The sequence below is a fragment of the Seriola aureovittata genome, chromosome 6 (assembly GCF_021018895.1).
Source record: "Seriola aureovittata isolate HTS-2021-v1 ecotype China chromosome 6, ASM2101889v1, whole genome shotgun sequence".
Taxonomy (NCBI): domain Eukaryota; kingdom Metazoa; phylum Chordata; class Actinopteri; order Carangiformes; family Carangidae; genus Seriola; species Seriola aureovittata.
In genome coordinates, this window is record NC_079369.1 from 29,796,253 (window position 1) to 29,821,068 (window position 24,816).

A 24,816-nucleotide genomic window follows, 5' to 3' on the forward strand; every position below is an offset into this window, starting at 1 on the left:
TGCACTTGCTAACTTTTGTAAGATCTTTATCAGCAGATGGAGTTGGCAAACCTTCTAACCAACAGTCTTCATATGATAAAGACCATGAAAGCCCCAGAAAAATCTAGTAAGTCGTCCTTGACTTAACATGTCTGTCAGCTGCTGTATTATCTTCTAACAGACAATATTTAGCCTGTGAAGCAAAATAAATACAATCAGACATACAATCATCAAAATCAGACAGCCTGTAGTTACTCTCTATTAACATTATGCAGTCTGATGTCATCCAATACATCACCACCACAAACAGGCTGGCACCAACAACTCTGACACCGTCTACAGCAAACACTGAACAGCGCCATGTTCATAAGGATCTGCTGCAGACACAGTTGTTAGTAAAAGTGCTGATTCTATAATTATAATCCACTCTCTGTACCTTGTTTCTAACATGGGCTGGAGTACCAATAGGGAAGCCTAGGCGCAGCACCATGCAGGGCGTCTTAGAGATGAGGCGAACCAGGTAGAAGGATGTGGGAGGCTGGTCAGATGAACTGTCGAGACAGAATTAGGTGAATTATTGTTTCTCAACATGAATTTCCCATTTTAAAGACTGTTTTACGACTGTGACCTTAGACAGTCATACCCAACCCAAACAAGTCATCAACATCCTGGCCTCTGCCTTACTGTGGACATGAACTGAGAGCAGCTCAACAAAAGAGTTATTTTTCCCTCGTGGATTATTGCATTTTAATGATATTTAAATGTCTGAAGAGAATATTTAATTTTTCATAAGAAAAAAACATTTGAGTAACATCTTGCAGCATAAATACATATTTTTCTTTCCTATCCCTTCAATCATCTTGTTTCCCCCTCAGATTTATCTTAAGATCTCTAGAGGGGTCACAACACCAAAGTAGGGAAACAGTGACCCACAGACCTATACCCTGAGGAGAACACAGTTCCAGTTAATGGGGATATATATTTTGAGCATGAAAATGATGCTGATGCTGTTTCTGCTGTCTCACCTGTATATGAGTTTAACATATGAGTAACCCTCCACCAGCACAAAGCTGCTCCAGTCCCTCAGCAGAGACGTGAGGGCAGTGTGAGAGATACGACACTGAATGGTGCTGTAGCGTCCGTTGTTTCCAGCTGTGTGCAGGTGTTTGGGGATAGGCCTGGAAGGACAGAGCTATTAGTGTGATGAAGGACTGACAGACCAAAAAAAAAAACCAAACATATGTAGCAGATAACTAGATAAATACCATGAGTCTGTACAGCAGATAGAAACTTGATACACCTGTATGGACCTACATCCACACAAACACATTCTTTTCCGTTGTCTCTTTCAGATCTCCCTCTTCCATCTCATCAAATTTGTACCAGTGAAGCTGTTACCTACAGTATGATCCAGACTGTGCACATCACCTTTACAAAATAAAACACAAGGACAGTACATATTTCTCACATGTCATGTTCGAGGATGATAGCGATGCGATGCATGTGCAGCCATCTCTGCCAGAAGTTGGCGTCCATGGAGAGGATGGGCTTCCAGTAGGAAGCAAACTGAGACTGAGGGGAGTCTTTGGATCCGCTGTGCTGCAGGGACAGAACCTGGAACCAAAGGTCAGTCGGTTGAGGGAGGTTTGTAAATAGAAGAAAAGCAGAGAGAACACAAGGATTAAGGTGCGAATTAGCATCATTCATTTCATTACTGTCATTACAGCTGTTTGGTGTTTAAAGTCATAATGATGGGATTTTTCTTTATTTTTCTTATTGTCAACAAGTCTCATCAAAACACCAAAACCAATAGTGTGTTAGTCTCTTTGTACTCTCTGACCTCTCCGCCCTCTCTGTAGCTCTGAGCTCACTAGTTCCTACTGAAGATGAAAATCTCTAAAAACTCCTCATAGATAGATAGACAGATAGATACTTTATTTATCCCCTAGGGGAAATTCATGTGTCCATTAGCTCATTGTTGATAGTAATAATAATAATAAAATAATAATAATAATTAGATTAGTCCACTTCATTTGGTTGAGGTGCTGTATAGCCTGATGGCAGTGGGAACAAGGATCTCCTGAACCTCTCTGTTCTGCTGTGCAGTGAGATGAGACGTTTGCTGCACCTGTTGCTGCTCCTCTGTCCTGCCAGAATGTTGTGGAGAGGATGGTTGGTATTGTTCAAGATGGCCTCCATCTTACATTGAATGCATCTCTCCACAACAGTCCAGAGTGAGTCCAGACTCCTGCCAAGCACAGACTCAGCCTTTTTGACCAGCTTGTCCAGTCTCTTTGTGTTCATGTCGGACATGCTGCCGCCCCAGCAGGGGGGCCTTCTGTCAAATGTTGACTGGCTGAAAGGTGGGCCTAGACCTCCGAAAGTCTATGACTATCTCCTTGGTCTTGGAGGTGTTCAGAAGGAGGCAGTTCTTGTCGCTTGTTTCACTGAAGGCCATTGTCGAGTCCCTGTACTCCTTTTCCTGCCCATTCCTGAAAAAAGTGTCTTATTTTCCCTTTGAGACAGTCAACTTACTGGGTGAAGTGAGTCAGGTTGAGAGGTGAGAGTGACATGGTTAAAATTTCCCGATATTGCAATGAATGCATCAGGGTGTTGGGTCTGTACTCTCGCAACAGTCCCGTGGAGCGACTGCAGGCTCTACTAGTGGTTGAATGTAAACAACAATGGCGACGATGTGCGACAACTCCCTCAATACATAGTACGGTCTAAGACCAACTGCCAACAGTTCAATATCCCAACAGCAGATCTTCTCCTTCACTGTGATGTGACCAAGGTTGCAAAATTTATTGTTCACAAGCAGAACCATTCCTCCACCTTTAATCTTCACACTTGCTCTGGTGTCTCTGTCCACTTGTACTGCAGTGAAGCCTGTAAATCCACACAACGGTCAGGAGTGTTGTTGTTTAACCAGGTCTCCGTGAAAAACATTAGACTACACTCACAATATGCTCGCTGGTTCTTCACAAGTGCCTCCAGTTCATCACACTTGTTGGCCAGGGAGTTGACATTTCCCATGAGGATCGATGGTAGAAAAGGCTTATATCTCCATCCAGCCCTGGTGTTCCATTGATTATTTATGGCAGCAGGACTTGTGTGTGGGATTAAGTCAATGTAAACCAGAGTTTGTGTGTGTGTTCATGGTGATGAAGGAACATGTGTAACAATGGCTCACTGATGGGTTCTAATAGTTTCTGGAAACAGAGGAGCTCTGTGGTTCAGATGACTGAGATGATCAGGAGGTGAGACTCACACAGCAGGGGAGATATTCACTGTTGGTTTGAGTCTGCGCATGATATTTATTGACAATAAGACAAAATCCCTTCATATCAATTACTTTCCAATCAGGAAATTAATAAAGAATTACAAAGCTCCTGGAAACTTTCAGAGTTGGACCATGGATTTCAGGTCAAACATCCTGTATACTTTTAAGACTAGAATAACAACAGCAACCTCTCAAACCCCAAGGTGTCACTTTTGACACCTTTGCTACTGAAACCTATTGAATTACAGTCCAGTTTCATAAACCGGAAGTGGCAGCTGCTTTAGATCATGTCTGGTAGATTTTGCACTTTTTTCCACCTACAGCTTAAAGTCATTATGTGCAGAAATTCATACTCTAGTATATACCAAAAAAGACACTCTCTCAGACCAGACAGCCCAGGTTCTCAACATTGTGGTGACGCAGGATCAGTAAAGGTCTGCACAGTACCGGAGTAGTAGATCCAGGGGGGATGTAAAACAGAGGAACTCCGTTTTTGGTGCTCTCAGGGATCATGTAGTTCTCAGGAATTGAATTAAACGCCTGGAGGTGCACCAACATCTGATCAGTCTGGTTGATGCTGTAAGGACACACATTAATTGGTGGACAATCAATCTCTATGAAATGTATCATTACATGTTGTATTCTAATGCTGGAGCAGACATGTGTTGTTTTACCTCTGCAGTGTGTTCCAGAAGCGGCGGATGACAGAGGTGCGGTATGGGCTAGTGATGGGTTTCCTCTGGGTGCAGCTGATGTCATGGAGGATGTCATAGCTTCCCTCCATTGTCACCTCCACCCTCGTGGTTCTCTTGGCGGGGTCCAGTGGCCAGCAGGCGGCTGCCAGGTACTCAATATGCATGTTGTGTTTCCATAACAACACCAGCTTCACCTCCAGCTGAGTCCCACCTGCAGAGATCATGAGCCTCATTATTATGTCAGGATCCAAGCTCTCATTTCGTTTTCATCTTGCACTACAGACAGGTGTTTACCTTTGGTGAGGCTTATCTCTCTGATGGTGTAGCCTTCTCTCAGTCGCACAGACACAATGCTGATTAAATGAGCATGGACTTCCTTCTCTGTGTGCTTCTTCCTCCTCATCACCAGGGCAGGGTTTCCACTGGCTGACACCAGGTGCTCATTGAACAGTTTGTGCTGGGAAACTACAACACAGTGACGTAGTTAGGAGACCTATTTATCATCATTTTCATCATCATCAATATCATCATCACCATCATCAGTACCAATAAATTGTATGTAAAGTAACGATAATGGAAATGTCCTAAAAAGAAATCCTCCCTGTCTCTCTCTCCGTCTCTCTCTATCTTTCTATCTACCTTTGTATGCCTCTCTCTCTGTCTCTATTTGTGTACATATCTATATGATATTATTTATTTATTATTTGGGGGTTTTTTTTGTCAGTGTTTTTTTATTTGGTGAGTGCAATATTTCTTTTTTTCACACATTGTAAATTTAAAATTGACTTTAGTTAAATAAAGAAAGTTGACAAATCAAAAAATAAATCTCTCTGTCAGTCAAGTAATAACCTAGAAACAGACTCAGTGTCACAGCTTATCTCATGTGTAGCTGTCTCACCACAGAAATACTCTGAATTCATGGACTCAGGGGTCTTGAGGAAGGAGTAGGTTAAGAAGGCCTTGTGGTAGGCGTTCATCTCCTGGCTGTTCAGGTCCACTTCAGGGCAGCTCGGCAAGTACGAGCCAAAGGTGGCTAATGAGATGAACTTCATCAACTCCACGTTGGGGATGTATCCAAAGCTGCAGTCATAGGAGTACGCACCGCCAACCTGGGAAAGCACAAACACAATTCAGAGTGTTGGCAGCTTCTACAAGTCTCCTCCACTCTGGATCAAGATACAGAGTCATGTTCATTGCAGAACCTTTTTTCTATAACAGACAGAACCATTGAGTACAATGTTATGAATTCTACCCTGATGTTCATCATATTCAGGAAGTGTTTACATGGAATATAGAGCACAGAGTAACCTGTAAAGAATATTAGTGTGTAAGCATTTCTTTTCATTCCTAACATGTCTTAAGGCACCAATAAAAAGACAACCCCACAAATACAGCATACACCTACAGGACCAAACTGAGACCTGGCAACAGTCACTCATGAATATTTTGTGACATTCCACTTGAAAAATGAAGCTGAACAAACAACATTAACGTGTTATCCTCTGTACCTGCACAAAGGAGCAGGCGATGGTTCCACTCCTGAGCTGGTTCAGCAGGGTTTCACACACTGCTACATCAGGAACACTGGTCACTCCGTCTGTGATTATAATGATACCTGGAACACACACATTAAATTCATAACTCAATTCTGAGTGATGAATGATGAACTCTGATAGAATTCCAATCTGCTTCTATTGTGTGAAAGTAATCTGAACTTCTCTCTCAAGCTTTTCATTCTTTTTCCATGATACTGCTGTCATGAGAGGAAGTGACTGCAACGGCATGAACGTGCTCAAAGACAGACTGTCTGAGAGTGAGCACTGTTACTTCCAACTGTACAACTCATCATGTCAAGACTACAACAAGACAGTGTTCCTTGGCTGCAGACAGTAGGAAGCTCTGACACTTCAGAAGTGGCTGGATGGCCTAGTTCATTTGAAGATTTACACTCCTGCTCGTACCACGCTCAGTGATGACACGACAATGTCACTATCACACTGTTGCCCTGAGGGTTCAACACACTGCAACTTCAGAAATCACATGCAAGTAGACGCTCACGAACGCACACACTCACACTCAGTGTACAGAGGAGTTTCTATTGTCATCTCTAAGCACACTTTCTGGTATGTGGTGGAGTTTGAAGTTGTAATAAAAGGTTTTCTAAACTTTCACTATTGGAGGATGTTTGAACTTGGTCAAAGAGGTTCTAGGGAAGGACTCGAACTCTTTAGAAAAACCCTTGATGGAGAACCTGGCACAACGACAACCCTGGGCATTTGAAGCAAACATACCTGCACTGGAATTTGGAGGCAGCAACTGAAGGGCCAGGATGCCCTGGCGTACCATGCTGACCAGACCCATATCAGCTGACACCATGGAAACACCCTGTTTCCTGTGGGGCTGGTCATCCAGTTTGTTGCTAGGGAGACCTGAGTTTTGGAATGGCTCCATGGACTTAAGGCACAGGAAAAGAAAAACGTTGGTCTATGTTTTCATCAACATTCACGACCAGTGGATGGTGACATCAGGCTGCAAGTCAGCAGGGCTTTAGAAAAACCTATTTCTATTCTACTCTGATTCTATTAGTGGTAGTATCTGACGCAGGGTGGGGGTTACCTTTCTTCTTTACAATATAATAATACAGAATCTAAGCTGCTCAAATACAAATAATTTAATTTGTGACAAATAAATAACTGAACGATACACATAGCTTCACTGCTTCATGTTGTGTCAAACAATACATCAGACTGTGAATACACACAGTACATGTTAGTTGGTTTGAGCCTGCACACGGGATTTGTTGAGATAAGAATGTAGAATATCACCAGCTCTAGTGATAAAGATTTTGGAGAGGCTGATGCTGGTAACATTAATATTAAATATAATAATATAAAATATTTATTTCAAACTGTTTACATTTGTTTTGTAAAAACTGTGATATGTATTTTTTAAGGGGATTTTAAAAGACAGAAAGACAGTGTAGATACTGTTGATGTGCACTTGCCTGTTCATGCTGCTGATGCAAGACTTCTGCGATGTTGCTCTCCACTGCTCTGAGCTTCTGATAGATGTGGTGCAGGAACTCATCCAGGTCTGTTCGATCAAGCTGACAGCCCTGCACCAAAACCTGAAGGGAACCAGGCTGTCAGAGGACTGAAATAACATCTACTGTAAACAAGAAGAGGATCACATGTGAGCTATTGTCCTCAGACCTGATGGGAAGTGAGGTCAATAATTGATGAGTATGCCAAGATGGTGATGAAGATCTTTGGCTTGAAGAGCTGATCAGTTCCAGGGACTTTGAATGGTAGAGCAAGACCAGCCAGACACCTGGACAGGGCGTGAAACACCTCATCGAAGATCATCTCTCCTGTGCTGTCATCCTGCACAACACAAGTAAAGAGAAGAACTGTGACCAAGATCGGTAGTGAGAGTTTTCAGTTTCCTCGGGTGGACAAACTTTATAATTGTACCACTCTCTAAATGACCTCAAACATTTCTTGCTACTTACACAGTACTGAGCAAACATTTCATTTCATTAATGCCATGAATAATTTTAGCTTCTTTATTAAAGTGCAGTAAAGAGAAAAAACCCGAATCAGATCAGTATTTGCTCTTTTAAGTACACCTGCACACAGTATGTTTCATGTGTGAAATTCAGTAGACACATGTAACAACCCAAAACTCTGGAAAAAACCTCTTGGAGCTGTGCCCTAAACCCCACAGGAAGTCGGCCATTTTAAATTTACTCTGCAATTTTGGCATATTTTCCATAAACAGATGTTGTACTTCTCCACCTCCTAGAGTATTCTTGCTGAAGTGGTGCTTTCTAACACACCAGTGGTTTTAGCTTGTGTTTATGGCTCTATGTGGGATGATGCTAATTTCTTTAGTGACATTTCCAGACTGGAGGAGACTTTATCTGTCCCCCCTCTCTGGACGAACCCCTGAAGATTCAAAAACCCTGAGAGTAAACTATTTGCCTTTTCCCCCCTGTGCATCAGTTGTATTTGAGAAAAGACTTCTTTCTGGTGGACAACAGACTCCATACATAAATCTACTCATCTACCAACTCCTCTGTGGCTCATTTTCATCAAAGTCTCACTGCAAAGCCAAAGCTCTGGCTTCTGAGCACCGGACAAATCTGAACCTCTTTACTGATGATGGCACCAGATAAAAGTTCATCCTGTGTGGATGAATGTCTGCACAAAATCCAACATTTTAGTCAGGACTAAAGTGGTCATGCTGCCTGCATTCTTAAAAAGACCCAAGACATGGGGCGCCTCAGTGGCTCACCGCGTAGAGCGTGTACCACAGGCTTAGTCCTAACCATGACTATTGCCCATGGGTTCTAGTCCGTCCCCCGGCCCTTTGCTGCATGTCATCCCCTCTCTCTCTCCTTGACCTTCCTGTCTATCTTTCACTGAATAAAGGAATCCAAATAAAGGCAAAAATGCCTAAAATAAAAAAAAAAGAGACGACCCAAGACATAAATGATTTTTTCCAGTGCAGTGTGACTCTGACCTGTACAATACAAACTATAGAATTATAATTACAACTCAAGCACAGAATGGAAATTTACTGAGATTTTAATGTAATTGCTAATACCAGATATTCTGTAGATATTACAGACACAAAAAGAAATACTTTTCCATCGTGAAAAACAAAGCAAATAACTGACACAAATGTGATGATGAATTTGTGGTTGCTGGGATAAAGAACACTCCTGACACACTCCTGAACATTCTCATCTGTTGACAGCATTAATTTAGGAAACAAGCTAACAAACAACCACACTGTGTTAAAGTCTCACCACAATCCCAGTGGAGGGGCTGAGGTCCAGCTCAATGATGAAGCGGTACCTCCGGGCCAGGAAGGTGGCCCGAGTAGATGGCATCAACATGTAGGGGTAAAAAGTGGGGGGGAAATCCGGCTGCCATCCTTTTGGTAAGATGCTCAACAGGTCCAGTTCATTCTCTGAGTTCAGCTGTAAATGACAAACATGATATCAACAACTAATCACTCACAACATTAATGAGGTTCAGAAAAGTTCTCAAATTATTAGTCAAGCTCACTTTTATTTATGTTAATATTATGTCTCATAAATATTAAAGCAGCTATACTAAGTTTGAGGATTCCACATCTGGTGCCTTTACAGGGAGAACTCAAGTTTATAACATGTAGTTTTTTAATTGTTAACATGAGCGTGGAGGACACAGGCCACCAGTCACACTGAGACTGAATTCTGGCTCCTCTCTCAGTATATTCTCAGTATATACCAGTTTTTTATTCTCATATACCAGTTCTTAGTGGCATACCATCTTTTATGCTGGCATAATTACATATAACACTAGACAATGCAATATCCTGAGAAATCGCGGTGGGATTGCTGCTTCTGCCCAAGCTGAAGCTAAACTGTTTTGCTGGCTGCTGAGAAAAATCTGAAGCTGAGCTTCATTGTCAAATGCCTGAAACTAACATTTAAAATGGAGTTGCAACTAACTCTGTCTGTGTTAGTAATGGCTAAAAAGTGTAAGCAGAGGTCACCATGACCTTTACCTTTGACATTTGACCACCAAAGTCTAATCACTTCATCAGGGAGTCCACATGGACATTTGTGCAAAATTTGAAGGGATTGCCTTCAGGAGATTCTGGAGATATGACGTTCACGAGACCAAAATCATTATTTGTGAGGTGACTGTGACCTTGACCTTGACCACCAAAATCTAATCAATCTAAGTGAACAATTGTGCCAAATTTGATGAAGTTCCGTCAAGGCATTACTGAGATATCGTGTCCACCTGAATGGGACGTTTCTCCTTCTGGATGGACGAACATCAGTTAGAATGACAAACTGAAATCAACTGCCAAATCTTTCCTGAATAAAATGAGACTGAAACATATTTCCAGTAAAAACTGTTGAAATGTGTGTAAATCATTGTGCGTATTTAGTGTTGGAGTAGTGTTTAGCTGGACTTTGACAGAAATGTCAGCAAAGTGGTTGATAAACACCACAGATATCAGAGTCTCTAATCAGGTCATTTGATCAACCTGTGTAGCACCTTTCCTGCAATCAGAGGTTGCCTTGGTGATTTTAACTGCTTTGGTTTGACAGTTTGACATTTTAAAAATGCCTCCCTTCCTGTTAACTCCTGATTCTGCTCTCATTTTACATTAGAGCAGTGGTCCCCAAACTAAGGCCCGCAGGCTGGATACGGCCCGCCCCCACATTTGGCCCGGCCCCCTGAACAATACCAGAGACGCATTTAGATTTTTTTTTCTTATATGTGTATTTGTATTTAATGATAAAGTTGGGCTTTTGCAATAAAATGTTCCTTAGCTATGAACTATTTTCATTATTAACTATTAGTTAGTAACTATTTCGTACACGCATATAACGTGATGTCATATGAGTGTGGTATCCAGTGACTGTTTTGTGTACACGCGCATTGATCTGATTGCAGTTGTACTGAGAACGGGGCTGAAAAGGTGTCCCGGCTAGAGTGGTAAGTTGCCATTGGTGTGTGACACAGGAGCGGGAAAAAAAGAGCATTGACCAAGAGCAATATTGTCAGTTACGTGACATTCTATTCCAGAGATAACGGAATAATGGCGAAAATGTTAGGTAAGAGAAAAATTGATTCAGAATGCAGGGTATTTAACCAGAAGTGGACAAACGATTATTTTTTTGTTCAATGCAAAGAAAAGGCTGTTTGTCTCATCTGTCAAGAGACGGTGGCGGTATTCAAAGAATACAATCTTCGCCGACACTATGAATCCCGTCACAAAGACAGGTATAATAGCTTGCACAGCCAAATGCGAGCAGACAAACTCTCGAAGCTAAAAAGTGGATTGTTAGCTCAGCAGACTACATTTGTACGCCAAGCTCAGCTGAACCAGTCATCCGTTCGGGCCAGCTATCGGGTTGCTCAACTGATAGCAAGCAGCGGTAAACCTTTCACTGATGGAGAGTTTGTCAAGAAATGTATGAATGCTGTCGTGGAGGAGGTGTGTCCCGAAAAGAAAGATGTCTTAAATGCCGTGAGTCTATCGGCGAGTACAATCACCAGACGCATTGAAGAACTCGGGGGTAATGTACATGCCCAGCTGCAGCAGAAGACGAAAGAATTTGACTTTTTTTCATTAGCACTAGATGAGAGCACGGACGTGCAGGACACAGCACAGCTGCTCATTTTTATTCGTGGAGTTAGCGCAAACTTTGAGATGTGCGAGGAGCTGGCAGCCCTCAAAAGTCTAAAAGGGACTACGACGGGGGAGGATATTTTCTGCCAAGTGTGCCAAACCATGGAAGACTTGGACCTAGACTGGTCAAAGCTGGCCAGCATCACGACTGACGGGGCTCCTAGTATGGTGGGCGTGTCACGGGGTCTAAGAGATGGAAGAACGGGGTCTCACCACCCCGCTGCAAGTCCACTGCCTAATTCGCCAGCAAGCACTGTGCTGCAAAGTATTGACGTGGGATTCTTTCATGAAGGTTGTGGTGTCATGCATAAACTTCATTAGAGCAAAGGGACTTAAACACAGGCAGTTCCAAGAATTCCTGTCTGAACTGGGGTCTGCGCACGGAGATGTGCTGTACCACACAGAGGTCCGATGGTTGAGCCGGGGCAGAGTTTTGAGGCGTTTTTACGAGCTGCAACCCGAAATTAGCGCATTTCTTCATTCAAAAGACAAAACGGTCCCAGAGGTGATCGACCCAGCATGGAAATGGCACCTCGCATTTTTAACAGACGTGACGGAAATGCTGAATAGCTTTAACTTGCAGCTTCAAGGCCAGGGGAAACTCATTTGCGACATGTATTCCCACATAAAAGCATTTGAGGTGAAACTAGCGCTGCTTTTGGAACAAGTGAAAAAGCACAACTTCATCCATCTCCCTGCTACCCAAAACCTCTCTGCAGAGAACCCAGCGGTCCCGTTTCCAGCTGAAAAGTGTGTGGAAGCACTGGAAATGCTGAAGGCGGAGTTCGGTGTGCGATTCCGCGAACTACATGTTAATGCAAAAAAAATCCGTCTTATCCAGAACCCCTTTGTTGCCGACATTGATGAAGCCCAGCCTTCTTATCAGTTTGAGTTGGCCGAGTTACAGAACTGTGATGTTCTGAAAGACGCATTCAAGCCCAACAGTCTCATTGACTTCTAGGCTGCCCTCCCAAACGACACGTACCCTAACATCAAAAAACACGCAATGAAGATGTCCACACTTTTTGGCAGCACGTATACCTGCGAGCAAAACTTTTCACGCATGAAACTGCTGAAAACTGCGATGAGATCAAGATTGACAGATGAACATCTGCATCAGTGTTTGAGACTGGCTGTGACTAGAATGGAACCCAACATTCAACTTCTCACCAGCCAGATGCAGGCCCACAGTTCACACTGATGAACATACAAATGTAAGCTCACTTTTCTGACTTGAATGAATCATTCTGAGTACAAACAAATATAATCACAATAGTAATAATATATATATATATATAATATATAATATAATAGTTCTGTTTCTCAGCCTGCTTGCTTTGTGGTTTTCACAGGGAAGTTGATGAGAGAGAGCTGCAAACAGCGGTGTCTACAAGCCCACTGGAACCTACAAAAGGATTATAAGGAAGGAACACAAGAACTTTGAGAGACTGTTCATATGAGTCATTTAAGTAAGAGATTCTGCTCTGACAACTAAGCTGAACTTTTACCTGTTAAGATTGTGCACGGCACAACAGAAAGTTAATGTTCCATGGAATTTTTTTCTGTGAAGAACCCAGAGAAGGTTGTTTGATTATTATTGATTTCATAAATAGTGTTATTTATATCCAGGCTTTTTTTCTGTGAAGAACCCAGAGAGGGTTATTTGGTTGTTATCTATTTCATTAATAGTGTTATTATTTATTTTCTGCCTTTTTTCTCTGTGAAAACCCCAGAAAGGGTTATTTGGTTATTATTTATTTCATTAATAGTGTTATTATTTATTTCCTGACTTTTTTTTTCTGTGAAGAACCCAGAAAGGGTTATTTGGTTATGTGTGGCTTTCTGGAAAACAATACATTTTTACGTTTAGGCACCCCTGCGATCGTCACACTTTTTCTGTTACAAACTGAACCCGGCCCCCCATCAGAGAAGGGAAAAGTTATGTGGCCCTCACAGGAAAAAGTTTGGGGACCCCTGCATTAGAGTAAAAGGGGCAGTAAGATGGTAACCTGCCACTTTGGAAGGGCACAATTCAAATCCCGTGAGTTTCTGTGCTTTGTTAGTCACATTGTCTGAAAGTTTGTCTAGTTGGTGGGACATAATCATGAGCATTGAGTTAATTTTGTGGCCTGGAGGACAAGTTTAGGCGGATTTTTTTGGAGCAGTTTAATCCCTTCTCCCACTCTAGCGGTGATGTCACCCACTCTAGCCCTGAACATTTCACGCAATACACACCCATTGTAAACTCAAAAAAGATCAGAAAAAGTATGGCAAAGAAGTTGAGGTTTAGAAGAGAAAGATTTCAAGGATTTGAACATTCTCTCCATTGACTTCCATTGTAAAAAAAAAAGTCAGAGGAAATTATCGGAAGAAAGAAATTTATAATAAAGAGAAATGTTTTTGACCTGACAACAACATATAGTGGATTTGCTTCATTCAGCAATCCCACCAACAAGAAAACGCATTTCCTTTGGAAAATGCAGGTGAATGATGAGAGCTGAATGAGATTGCTGAAGCAATGCTGAAGTAGCTCAAGCAACTTTTGAAGAAGCTGGAGCAAATGCTGAAGCAATGCTAAAGTTGCTGAAGCAATAGCTGAAGATTAAAAGCAGACCTTGTAAGATGGAGGTTGAATGTCCTGAAATGGTTGAAAAAGACCTGAATAGTTTATGTAAGGTGTAATAAACAGCACAAAATTGTACAAAATATACTAAATGTAAAAAAACATGTTAGTTTAAAGCTAAATGCCATAAATTGGTTGAAAATAAAAACCAAAGAAAGAAGACATCTACAATCAAAACTTGAAATCTCACACCTGGAGGAGATTACTGACACAATGCTAAAATAGTTGAAAAAGCAGCTTATATTAACTGATGGAAAGTGCTTTGAAAAGGTAGATGCCAAAATGTTAAACTGGAGGAGCTGAACTCCATTATCTGCAAAAGCTGAGAACTGAAACATGTTGTTGTCATGTTGTCTCCCTCTATGAGTACTAACTTGTGACCAGCTTTCTGTGTGTATACGTGTATCTGTTTGTGTACGTGTGTGTCTGTTTGTGATTTTTGTGTGCCTGTGTATCTGTGTGCCTCTCTGCTTGTCCGTATTTATGTGTTTAAGGTAATTCACCAATCAGAATGAGCTCCAAGGGTAATCCACCAATTAGAATATATGTAATGTGGCGTCAGTTAAAATTGCAAACTGAAATTAACAGCCAGTTGTTTCCTGAATGAAACTGTGTCTATCTACCTGTCTATCTGTCCGTCTGTCTGTCTACCTTTCTATGTGTCCGTTTGTGTGTGTTTGTGTGAGCGCGTGTATATGTGTGTGTCTCTGGTTTGTGTGTGTGTGTGTGTGTGTGTGTGTGTGTGTGTGTGTGTGTGTGTGTGTGTGTATGTGTGTGTAAGAGAGAGAGTCTGGCTGTTGAAGGCAGAGTTCATACAAATCTATTGGAGAAAGGGGATAGCGAACCTCTCAAACTCCTGCCATTTCATACTAAACTGTACATAATATCAGCAAAATTATCACATGGTCAGCGCCACAAGACTCCCCTGAACACCTTGATGTGGTTTTGGTGTTTCTAGAGCCAAAATGCGGAAATAGGAGCGAGTTACAAAAATGGGTCAGTTCTGGTTTTCTCCTGAAATCAGCTCCTGAATTTGTATTGCAGTCTATGGGAGAGTTGGAGGGTACTCCCATCAGTTTGAGGCTGACAGTTTAAATTCTGTTAGTCTCTGTGCTAAGGTAGTCACTTTATATGAAACAGGACAAATTTGACTACTCCTGAGGAAGAAATGATGTGTCAAGATTGAAATATGTAGCCGTTAGGACGAGTTACACAAATTTTAGAGCTTCTCCCACTCTAGCAATGATGTCATCCACTCTAGCCCTGAACATTCTTTGCAATATATACCCATTATAAACTAAAACTGTGATAATTCAAAAACTGTACAAGGTATCAGAAAGTTGATAACAAGTCTAATAGCTGAAAGTCTTGGGAACATTTTAATGTTTGAATGAAGTCTGTAGCTGAAAGTATGCTGAAGTAGTTGAAGGTCAAAGAGGCTGAAGATTTCAAGGATTTGAACAGAAAAAGCGTAATAGTTTTGAAAATTAGGGAGAGCAGCCACAGAAGTGAATCGTTTCCATTTAATCAGCTTCATGCTCATCGTCTCTTCTTTATCCCCAGTCTCTGAGATCTTAGGTATGAGGCCAGGTTCACATCAGCTGATATTTCTCTAAATGTATGAGGATAGAGATAGATAGATAGATAGATAGATAGATAGATAGATAGATAGATAGATAGATAGATAGATAGATAGATAGATAGATAGATAGTCCATGTGTCCATTGTTGATAATAATAATATAAATATAATAAACAATAATAATTAGATTTGTCCAATTCCTTTGGCTGAGGTGTTGTATAGCCTGATGGCAGTGGAATCTCCTGAACCTCTCTGTTCTGCTGTGCAGTGAGATGAGACTTTTGCTGCACCTGTTGCTGCTTCTCTGTCCTACCAGAATGTTGTGGAGAGGATGGTTGGTATTGTCTAAGATGGCCTCCATCTTCTTCATCTCAGTCCTGACTAGGGTTGCAAAATTCTGGGAATTTTCTCAATGGAAACTTTCCATGGGAATTTATGGGAATAAACTGGGAAATTTCAAAATTGAAGGTTGGCTCTTCATAGGGAACTTAAATATAGTTGAGGAAAGTATATTTTAGCATAATCTTGACTAAAACAAACAGATGCCATTCAAATACACTTGAATATCCATGCCATTCCTCAATCACATGCACAGAGCACACTGCTTACTGCATGGCTAACGAGACCACACCCCCTACTGACACTGCGCATGCCTCCATCACATGTACAGAAGATTTCTAGAAAACTGGACCAAACGTTTGAGCCTGAAGCACAGACACTATTGAAGGCACACATTTGAGCCTGTGGAATAAACATATATAATATATGTACATATATATATAATATATTCCCAGTTAGTTCCCCTAAATTCCCATTAATTCCCAAAATTCCCAAGCGTACCTTCCCATGGAAATTTACCGGAAACTTTCCAGAAATTTACCGGAAATTGTCCGCCCCTTTGCAACCCTAGTCCTGACTGAGCCTAGACTCCTGCCAAGCACAGACCCAGCCTTTTTGACCAGCTTGTCCAGTTTCTTTGTGTTCATGTCTGTCATGCTGCTGTCCCAGCAGACTGCAACATAAAAGAGTACACTGGCCACTACTGACTGATAAAACATGTGCATCTTTTCACTGCAAACGTCATAAGACCTGAGCCTCCTGAGGAAAAAGAGCCGGCTCTGACCCTTAAGGTAGATGGCATCCGTGTTCAGGGACCAGTCCAGTTTACTGTCCAGGTGCACACTTAGGTATTTATAAGTGTGCACCACCTCAATGTCCTTACCTTGAATGTTGTTTGCTGAAGAGTGGGCCTAGACCTCCGAAAGTACATGACCATCTCCTTGGTCTTGGAGGTGTTCAGAAGGAGGCAGTTCTTGTCATTCGAATTCACTGAAAGCCATCGTCAGATCCCTGTACTCCTCTTCCTGCCCGTTCCTGATACACGCCACAATAGCTGTGTCATCTGAGTATTTCCCTGTTTGTAGGCTTAAGTTAAAGATCCTCTGGAGAGGCTCAGCCAGCTGGGCTACACAGTCCTATAACAGCCTCGGACACTCACCATCCTGGCCTGTTGCTTTTCCAGGACGTAGCCTCTTGAGTTCGGCCCTCACCTCCTCCAAGTCAAACTGTCTCTAACCCAGGACCTCCAATCTGGTTTCACTGACTGACTCCAGGTCTGATAACTCCTGACTCCAGTAAGCCTCTGTTAGTGTCATTAGTCGAGGTTTACACACTGTTTCAGCTGCACTGTCAATGTTTGAATGTTTCAATATGGTCAAGAACCCTAACCCAACACTTTTCTTTCTTTCTTTTTTTTTCTCTCGCTCTCTCATGAAATATGGAAAATATGAATTATTATCTACATTGATTTCTAGAAATGTTGTATGGCTGCTGTCAATCATTATGAATCTTTTTTTTTTAATGAGCCATCAGTCCTCTTTGTTATAATACTGAAGCGTTGTGGGACGGCCCTTTGTTGAACATACTTTGTTGTTATTTTTATTTAACTTTTTCAGTCTAGAATACTTATAAATGTATAGATCTGATAAATAAGTTGGTTCAAGGTTGGATAATTGAATATGACATTTCAAATGGCTGGATTACTTTTCTGCAACTGAGCCCATGCTGCTCTTCACCTGCTTTTTTTTTTCGCCACGGATGGAGATGGATTTCTATCTCAATGTACTCTTCGTCGTTTTGCCTCCTGGCAATGTCTTTTATGTTATGTTGTGTGTGTTGACCCCTTCTTTTTTTCCCTTCTCCCTTTATGGCATTGATGAAAATATTTTTCAGACTAAATCTTTACTCCTTCCCTTAATCCATAATTTAATCATGCCTGATATACCCCCAGTAGTAATTAGATGGTGTGGAACAATGTTAACTTAATTTCATGGAATGTAAATGGGATAAATAATAAGGTGAAAAGTTATAAAATTTTGATGCATCTGAAGTCTCTTGGTTGTAATATTGCAATGATTCAAGAAACACATTGAATGAGGTAGAATCCCTTAGATTGAAACAAAGATGGGTGGGACAGGTTTTCTTCTCACCTGGTACAAGGAAATGCAAGGGGCATGTGCATTCTTATTGCTAAAAGAATTTCCTTTCAATTAAATGAATTGTTTACAGACAAAGAGGGGAGATATTTGATTTTATCAGGCACCTTGCAAAATGTAAAATTTGTACTGGTAAACATATATGCTCCCAATACTGGACAAGTAACCTTTTTAACATCTCTCTGTCCATTATTATCAAAGTTTTCAGATTTACTCATGGTCATTGGTGGAGATTTTAATCTAGTGCCGGAGCCAGAAGTAGACAGATCAAATCATCCTCTTCCTTCTGATAGATCCCTCTCTTCTGCCTTTAGTGAATTTTCAAGCACTTTGGGACTAGTTGATGTTTGGCGTATGCTAAATACGGTCTCTCGGGAATACACTTTTTATTCTAAAGTCCATAATTCTTATTCTAGAACAGATCAATTTATCATATCAAATCACATGCTTGAGAATGTCATTAACTGTCAAATTCAGAACATTATCATATCTGATTATGCCCCAGTGGTACTCTCTGTTGTCCTTGCAGACAGAGAAGCAACTAAACATCATGGAAGTTTAATAATTTTCTTCTTAGAGATGAGGAATTTGTGTCTCTTGTTAAGAACAGGATCTCTGAATTCATCACTCTAAAGCATTTAAAGTAACTTGCAGAGGATGGATTATCAGTTACTCAACTGCCAAAAAGAAACAAAGAATAGAAAAGAAACACAAACTGCAGATATTGCTTAAAGATGTGGAATGTAAACATATTGAGAACCCAAAAGATTTGAAATTGAAAAAAGAATTATTTTTAGTAAAGTCTGAACTTCAAACCATTATTCATAAAGAAACTGCGTTCGCATTATATAAGTCGCGAAGGAAAACCTTTGAATCATGTGATAAAGCTGACAGGATGTTAGCATTAAAATTGAAACAGTTAGTCAATAATCAGGTTATATCATCAATTAGAGGGAATGATGGATCAGTCTTCAGGGATACAGAGGGTATAAATGAGGCATTCAAACAATACTATGCCAAGTTATACACTGCAGAATGTGAATCAAAAAGCTCAGAAATGGAAGAGTTCTTCACTGATTTAAACCTTCCTACTATTCAGGGGTATGACGTATCAGTGTTAGAAGCACCTATTTTAGAAAGTGAGATACAACAGGCTTTAAAGGAACTATCTTCAGGAAAATCCCCTGGTGAAGATGGTTTTAGTATAGAATTTTACAAATGTTTTCAAGGTGAATTATCCCATCTTCTCTGTAAAATATATAATGACAGTGTAGAACACCAGGAAATGTCTGCATCCATGCGTTTTTCTAATATTTCACTTTTGCCCAAACCAGGGAAGGATCTTTTGGAAATTAATAATTGGCGCCCAATTAGTATCCTTAATAATGACTATAAAATTTCTTGGTTTTGAGGTTATCGAAAGCTGTTCCTTCTCCGACTCATTTAGATCAGACTGGTTTTGTGCAGGGGCGTTTATCTTCTAGTAAATATGAGAAGACTTTATCACATTATCTATAAAGCAAGCTCTCTCTGTATTCCAGCTGTGGCTGTGTCACTGGATGCAGAAAAAGCTTTTGACAGAATAGAGTGGTCTTACCTATTTTTTTACGCTGTCTAAATTTGGCTTTGGTCCAAATATTTTAAAATGGATGAAATCTTTGCATAAAGGCGCCATGTCTTCTGTAAAAACTAATGGTATTCTTTCTAAACCTTTTGGTCTTACTCGCTCTACACACCAGGGCTGTCCAGTCTCTCTTTTTATTTTAGCTTTGGAACCCCTGGCATCCGCTATACGTAGCAACCAAAAAATAGAGAGCATTAAAATAGGAGGTTATGACTTTAAATCCAGTTTATATGCAGGTGACATTTTATTAATATTAAGTAAACCTAAGCAGTCTATTTCATCAGTTTTAAGGCTTATCAATACATTCAGTAATTTCTCTGGTTATAAAATAAACTGAAGTAAATGCGAGGCAGTACCCCTTAATTGTAATACTTTTTCTTCAGACTTGGGTAATGTAAAATTTTTATGGAAACCAAAGGGAATTAAGTATTTAGGTATTATCATCATAGCCCCTATTTCTAAAATCATTGAACTGAATTCACCTATTTTATTGAGGAAAATAAAAGATAATATAAAAAAAATGGTCCTCTCTGCCAATTTCTCTGTGGGGGAGGGCTGAGGTGCTGAAGATGAATATTCTTCCAAGATTGTCATTCTTAGTGGCAGCCGTACCCATACAGTTTCCATTAAGCTGGTTTAAAGAATTAAAATCTTTGTTCTCGTCTTTTTTATGGTGTAATAAGAAACCTAAAATCAGCCTGAGGAAACTTTTCTTGACAAGACAAAGGGGGGGTTTGGCTGTGCCAGACATTTACCAATATTATCTATCTTACAATGCTAGATATCCTATTGCATGGTCTTATGATAACCCTTATTCAGTAGGAAGTTGGAATTGGCTGGAGAGGCAGATCATCACTGGTCTTGACAATAAGATTTCTTTGGCTTCTTTATGGTTAACTTTAAATAAAAAAAAATAAAAAAAATTTATGGTCAAGAACAACACAATGATTTGTGTGTTATTGGTTCAAATAGATTGTGTTTGCTCATGATTGCAAAAGGTCTGATCATATTTTTAGACTAATGTAGACATAAAGTTCACTGACTTTCTCTTGGTAAACAAAGAGTGGCACCCAAGCTGTATGACGGTGACACAGCAGCAACAGGCCATAACCACAAGTGAGAAATGCCAGTGAAAAAGCAGCAATACACAAGCCATACAATAGTTAACAGTGACATGCCACTGAGAATTTCCATGTCACTTGAAACATGTGTGGTATACACATCAGCCCCTTTCAACGTTGGTGCTGCTCGACCACCACGAGGACAGAGGGGGAGGTGAGAAGAAAGATGAACTCACCAGTTCAGGCGCTGAGGCTGGCCAGATGACCTGGTTCAGCTTACCCAGGAACCACGCCAGACGCACATTCCTAGAGATCCGATACTCCTCCTTCATCAGCAAGTAGATCTGGTCAGCCTCCTCCACCTGATAAAGAGAAAAATACACAGAGAATTCAGGAAGTATTCACACCCCTTCTCTTTTTGCATTTTACTATTTTATACTGATAACATTGCAGTTTTTGCCCATCAGTTTACACTCAGTGATCTATGAAGACAAAGTGATCAAGGTCCGAGAAAACATGTTTTTAGAAATGTTGCTAATTTATTAAAAATTCAAAAATTGAAGTTTCTCCTTTACAAACTTAACAACTCTCAGCTCTGTTCTTTGTCTAAGCCTCTTCAGCAGCAAGTACAGCCTCCAGTCTTCTTGAGTCTCTACAAGCTCTGAAATACAGTATAAATACAGTAAGAGGCTTGTGATTTAATATCTGCACATTTTAACTGAGCTCGATCTAAAACTCTGGTAGTTTAAAATCTACAGCTTTTCCGTCCTGCTGCCATATGAATGTTTGAGAGCTTTAATTCATATTGAAGTTCATTGCTGTATTCTGTATAGGAACAATTCACCAAGCAGCAAATTCTTCAGTCAAGTGACTACATATAAACCGTTTCACTGTTAGCTAAAAAAGCTGACACCAGTGTGCAGCATTTCAAGTTCAGTTTTTAAACATATTTCTGAGTAATCTATGCGCCGAGTTCATTAGAAGGTCTCACTGATATACAGACCGTCAAACATAACGTCTCAGCTGGAACACGTGTTCACTGTAGACAACACAACACTAGATTTCTACATTAACTCCGCTGGTTTGGTGCTGGATGAGACCTGTCCTGGTAGGACTCTTGGTGGACTACATCACCCAGAGGACTATCTTACTTGCGGTCATCTGAGCCCTTTGCTCACAGGCCAGACAAACAGGACATGTCCAAACTTCATGTAGCTACAGCCTTAACCTTTCTAATCACGTTAACTTACAGTGTAGCAGGCGCTGCTAGCTTCTGAGCTACTGTGCCGCTATCGCAAGTTTCTATCTCTCCAGATGTGTCAGCACAGCTGTGTTTGGTGACTGTTGTTAGCTCTGGTGCGCTTTAAACCGCACTTTGTCGAATTGTAACATTTAGGACGAATAACCATAGAGAAAATGTGCAATATTCCTCCACCGACACAGCCGCTGTGTTTCTTCCTGCAGGTTAAAGCTGCTGTTACCTCAGTGTCCTGCCTCTCGGCCATGCTCGGTGTAGCATACGGACTGCAGGGAGGTCAACGAGCTCCAGCTGACCAATATTCACTTTGGTTTGTGCGAAACAATCTGTCCCAATACTTGTTTATCACCTGTCTGGTCTATTGAGAAGGACCGTAGACCAGCGTCAGTTCAGACAGGGTAACAACACATACATTTCCCGTCAAACCTTTCAAAATAAAACGTGTTTGACGTACATAGAAAAATATAACATCACAGACAAACAAGAGGTGTGGATTATAAAAGTGATGGTTACTGAATGCCATTTAGCTGCCATTCACCTCCAGAGTCCTGATATGGTATATGCTGTTACATTGTAACACTGTCATGTTTCACTGACACACTTAAATAGAGCTTATTGATCATTAACATTATCAGTAACACCTGTATTTTTCATACAAAGATCAGTCAGACTGTCTAGTGGAGTAACCTGTGGATTTTAGCAACATAATCTTTTGAAGGAAACCAGTGCACCTAGAAGGCTCTTATATACAAATTATATACTGTAAACATTGCTAAGCCTATTGTTTTATAGGAATTAGGGCTGAATGATATACAAAAAATCATATTGCAATTCTTTTGGCAGATATTACGATATGAATAGTGATTTAATTTAGAAGGGTTATTTTTGCATTTCACTTTCCCTGAAAAAAAAAAAAAAGAAAAGACATTTGTTGGATGTGTAAAAAAAAAAATCATATCATTATCTAACCTTTTACATCTGGAGAATATAACTGTGGGCTCACTTAAAGGATTTCAATTTTCTATTAGTTAAAACATGTTATTCTTAAAAAAACTATTTTATTTTTTATTTTGAAATCACATTTGGTAAACTTCCGTGGATGTTGTTTTTGAGCGGCATGTGATCCGGAAGTGTCGCCGCTTCCCTTTTACGTCCGCAAGAAACAGCAGAAGATTTACTAGAGACAGTACAGAAATGATTATTTCACCCTTGCAGTTTCTGTCTCGAAGAACCAGAAACCATTGAACATCTCTTTTACTCTTGCAAAGTTACCGAACAATTTCGGCAGAACTTTCATAATTGGTTAAGCATTAAAATGGAGAATATCACACCATTTGATATACAACAAATTTTAATTTACAAAAATAATCTCACTAAAGAAATATCTGATATGGTTAATATAATCATAACTATGGGAAATATCATATCCATACATGTAAATGGAGGAATCAGAAACCCTCACTGACATGTTTTAAAAGTGAAATTAAGATTTTTTTTTTCCTCTTTGTTGTTTTTGGCGGATACTTACAAACCAGTACAAGACCTGTGTCAGAATATGTCAAGGTACCTGGTGCTTTGATTGACTTGTTAATAGAGATATGCTTTTTTTTAATCCTGACTGCTGGGAGGTGAGGAAGATTAGCCTGTAGCCTATTATTAATTTGTTTATTTTCTTATAACATGTCATAGTTTATTTTTATTTTTCTGATATTTATTTTTAAATATATGCATTTTATTTTATGTCGGTATGGCCTTGCTTTTTTGAACAGAGTTTGAACATGTTTTATATAATTCTTAAGAATGAAAAACGAAGATTCCTATGCTGAACTGTAAAATTGAATTGTTCAATAAAGTTTGGGGGGAAAAAAAAAAGAAATGATTATTTCCTGTATCTGTGTCACGTGGGTTTCTCCACTTCCCCGCCCCTTTAGGAGACTAGAAGCAGGTCTGAGTTTATTTTTTTATTTATTTTATTAATTATATTACATATTCAAAGTAAGGCAGAAAAGAAGTAGCCCAACAAAATTAATAAAGATAGACAACAAATATGCACAGCGCCAGGGGTTATAAACAACAGTTTGACACAATCAAATACATATATATATATATATATTTTTTTTTAAAGTATACTACAAATTATATCAATATTTTACATTTGGAGAGCAGATTGAGGGTTTTCACAGCTTTACTGTTACATGAGGTAGATAATGTTCTGATATAGGGACTCTGCTTCCTTCTTAAAAGTACAAAAAGAGGGTTTAGTTTTTCACACCTTACATTTATGGATATAAAACTTGGCAAAGTAATATGATGAGATTGCATAGAAAAAAATGTGTTTTCTAGATCTCTTGTATATTCGTGAACCCAAACAATACATCCTACAAACAAAGTAAAAAAGCATCATAGATAAAGTCCAAAATGAAGCGACAGATGCCTTGCCACAGATTACGGGTGTGTTCACAAGTCTAAAACAGATGGAAGACAGTCTCCGGTTGCATATCACAAAAACTGCAGTTTACATCAATGTCTTACTTTAATCTTACTAAAAATGATTTGCCAAGATAGCAACGACGGATGATCTTAAAAGAAATCTCTTTAACTTTGTTAACTGGTAGAAATCTGTTAGGAAGAGTCAATGTCTTGTCCCATTCTATATCCTGAACAAGACCATTCCAGATTGTGATCACATAAGGAACAAAGATACAACTAGCCTGGAACAAGCTGTGGATATTCCTATTGTTTGTTCTCTTACAGGAAGCAGGCATAAAACACAGTTTTCCGATAGGTGTGTCAACTGGATCAAGTGAAGGTGTCCCATCAGAAGGTGGAAAAGAATGACCCTTATAAAGCATGATAACACCTGATGGAATGGGAAGGGTCGTCCCCAGGTGTGAACGGTGAGGAACTGTGGAGTGAGAGTTCCTTTGTCCAGTGGAGCAAAGAAACATTTGGCATCTTGAATGATGAGACCCAACATTATACTGTCCACTCCAGGAGATTTGTTGTTCTTTAAA

General features: G+C 40.1%; 1 protein-coding gene across 11 annotated transcripts in view; it reads right to left on the minus strand.

Annotated features, from left to right (window-relative positions):
• Window positions 1-22,361, minus strand: part of szt2 (SZT2 subunit of KICSTOR complex) — a 110,945-nt gene extending 88,584 nt beyond the window's left edge. For 8 of the 11 annotated variants that reach the window (XM_056379065.1, XM_056379071.1, XM_056379068.1 and 5 more), the window contains exons 1-14: window positions 22,026-22,361; window positions 20,781-20,906; window positions 8,771-8,944; window positions 7,170-7,340; window positions 6,962-7,084; window positions 6,249-6,411; window positions 5,466-5,572; window positions 4,856-5,066; window positions 4,252-4,422; window positions 3,937-4,168; window positions 3,710-3,839; window positions 1,448-1,593; window positions 1,005-1,157; window positions 416-530 (exon numbers count right to left, since the gene is read on the minus strand). In XM_056379065.1, the coding sequence (XP_056235040.1) occupies window positions 416-530; window positions 1,005-1,157; window positions 1,448-1,593; window positions 3,710-3,839; window positions 3,937-4,168; window positions 4,252-4,422; window positions 4,856-5,066; window positions 5,466-5,572; window positions 6,249-6,411; window positions 6,962-7,084; window positions 7,170-7,340; window positions 8,771-8,944; window positions 20,781-20,906; window positions 22,026-22,049 (2,046 nt within the window). In that variant the 5' untranslated portion in view covers window positions 22,050-22,361. The remainder of the gene's footprint in view (window positions 1-415; window positions 531-1,004; window positions 1,158-1,447; window positions 1,594-3,709; window positions 3,840-3,936; window positions 4,169-4,251; window positions 4,423-4,855; window positions 5,067-5,465; window positions 5,573-6,248; window positions 6,412-6,961; window positions 7,085-7,169; window positions 7,341-8,770; window positions 8,945-20,780; window positions 20,907-22,025) is intronic. The other 3 variants (XM_056379074.1, XM_056379075.1, XM_056379072.1) reach the window with 1 other exon arrangement.
• Between the last annotated feature and the right edge of the window lie 2,455 nt (window positions 22,362-24,816).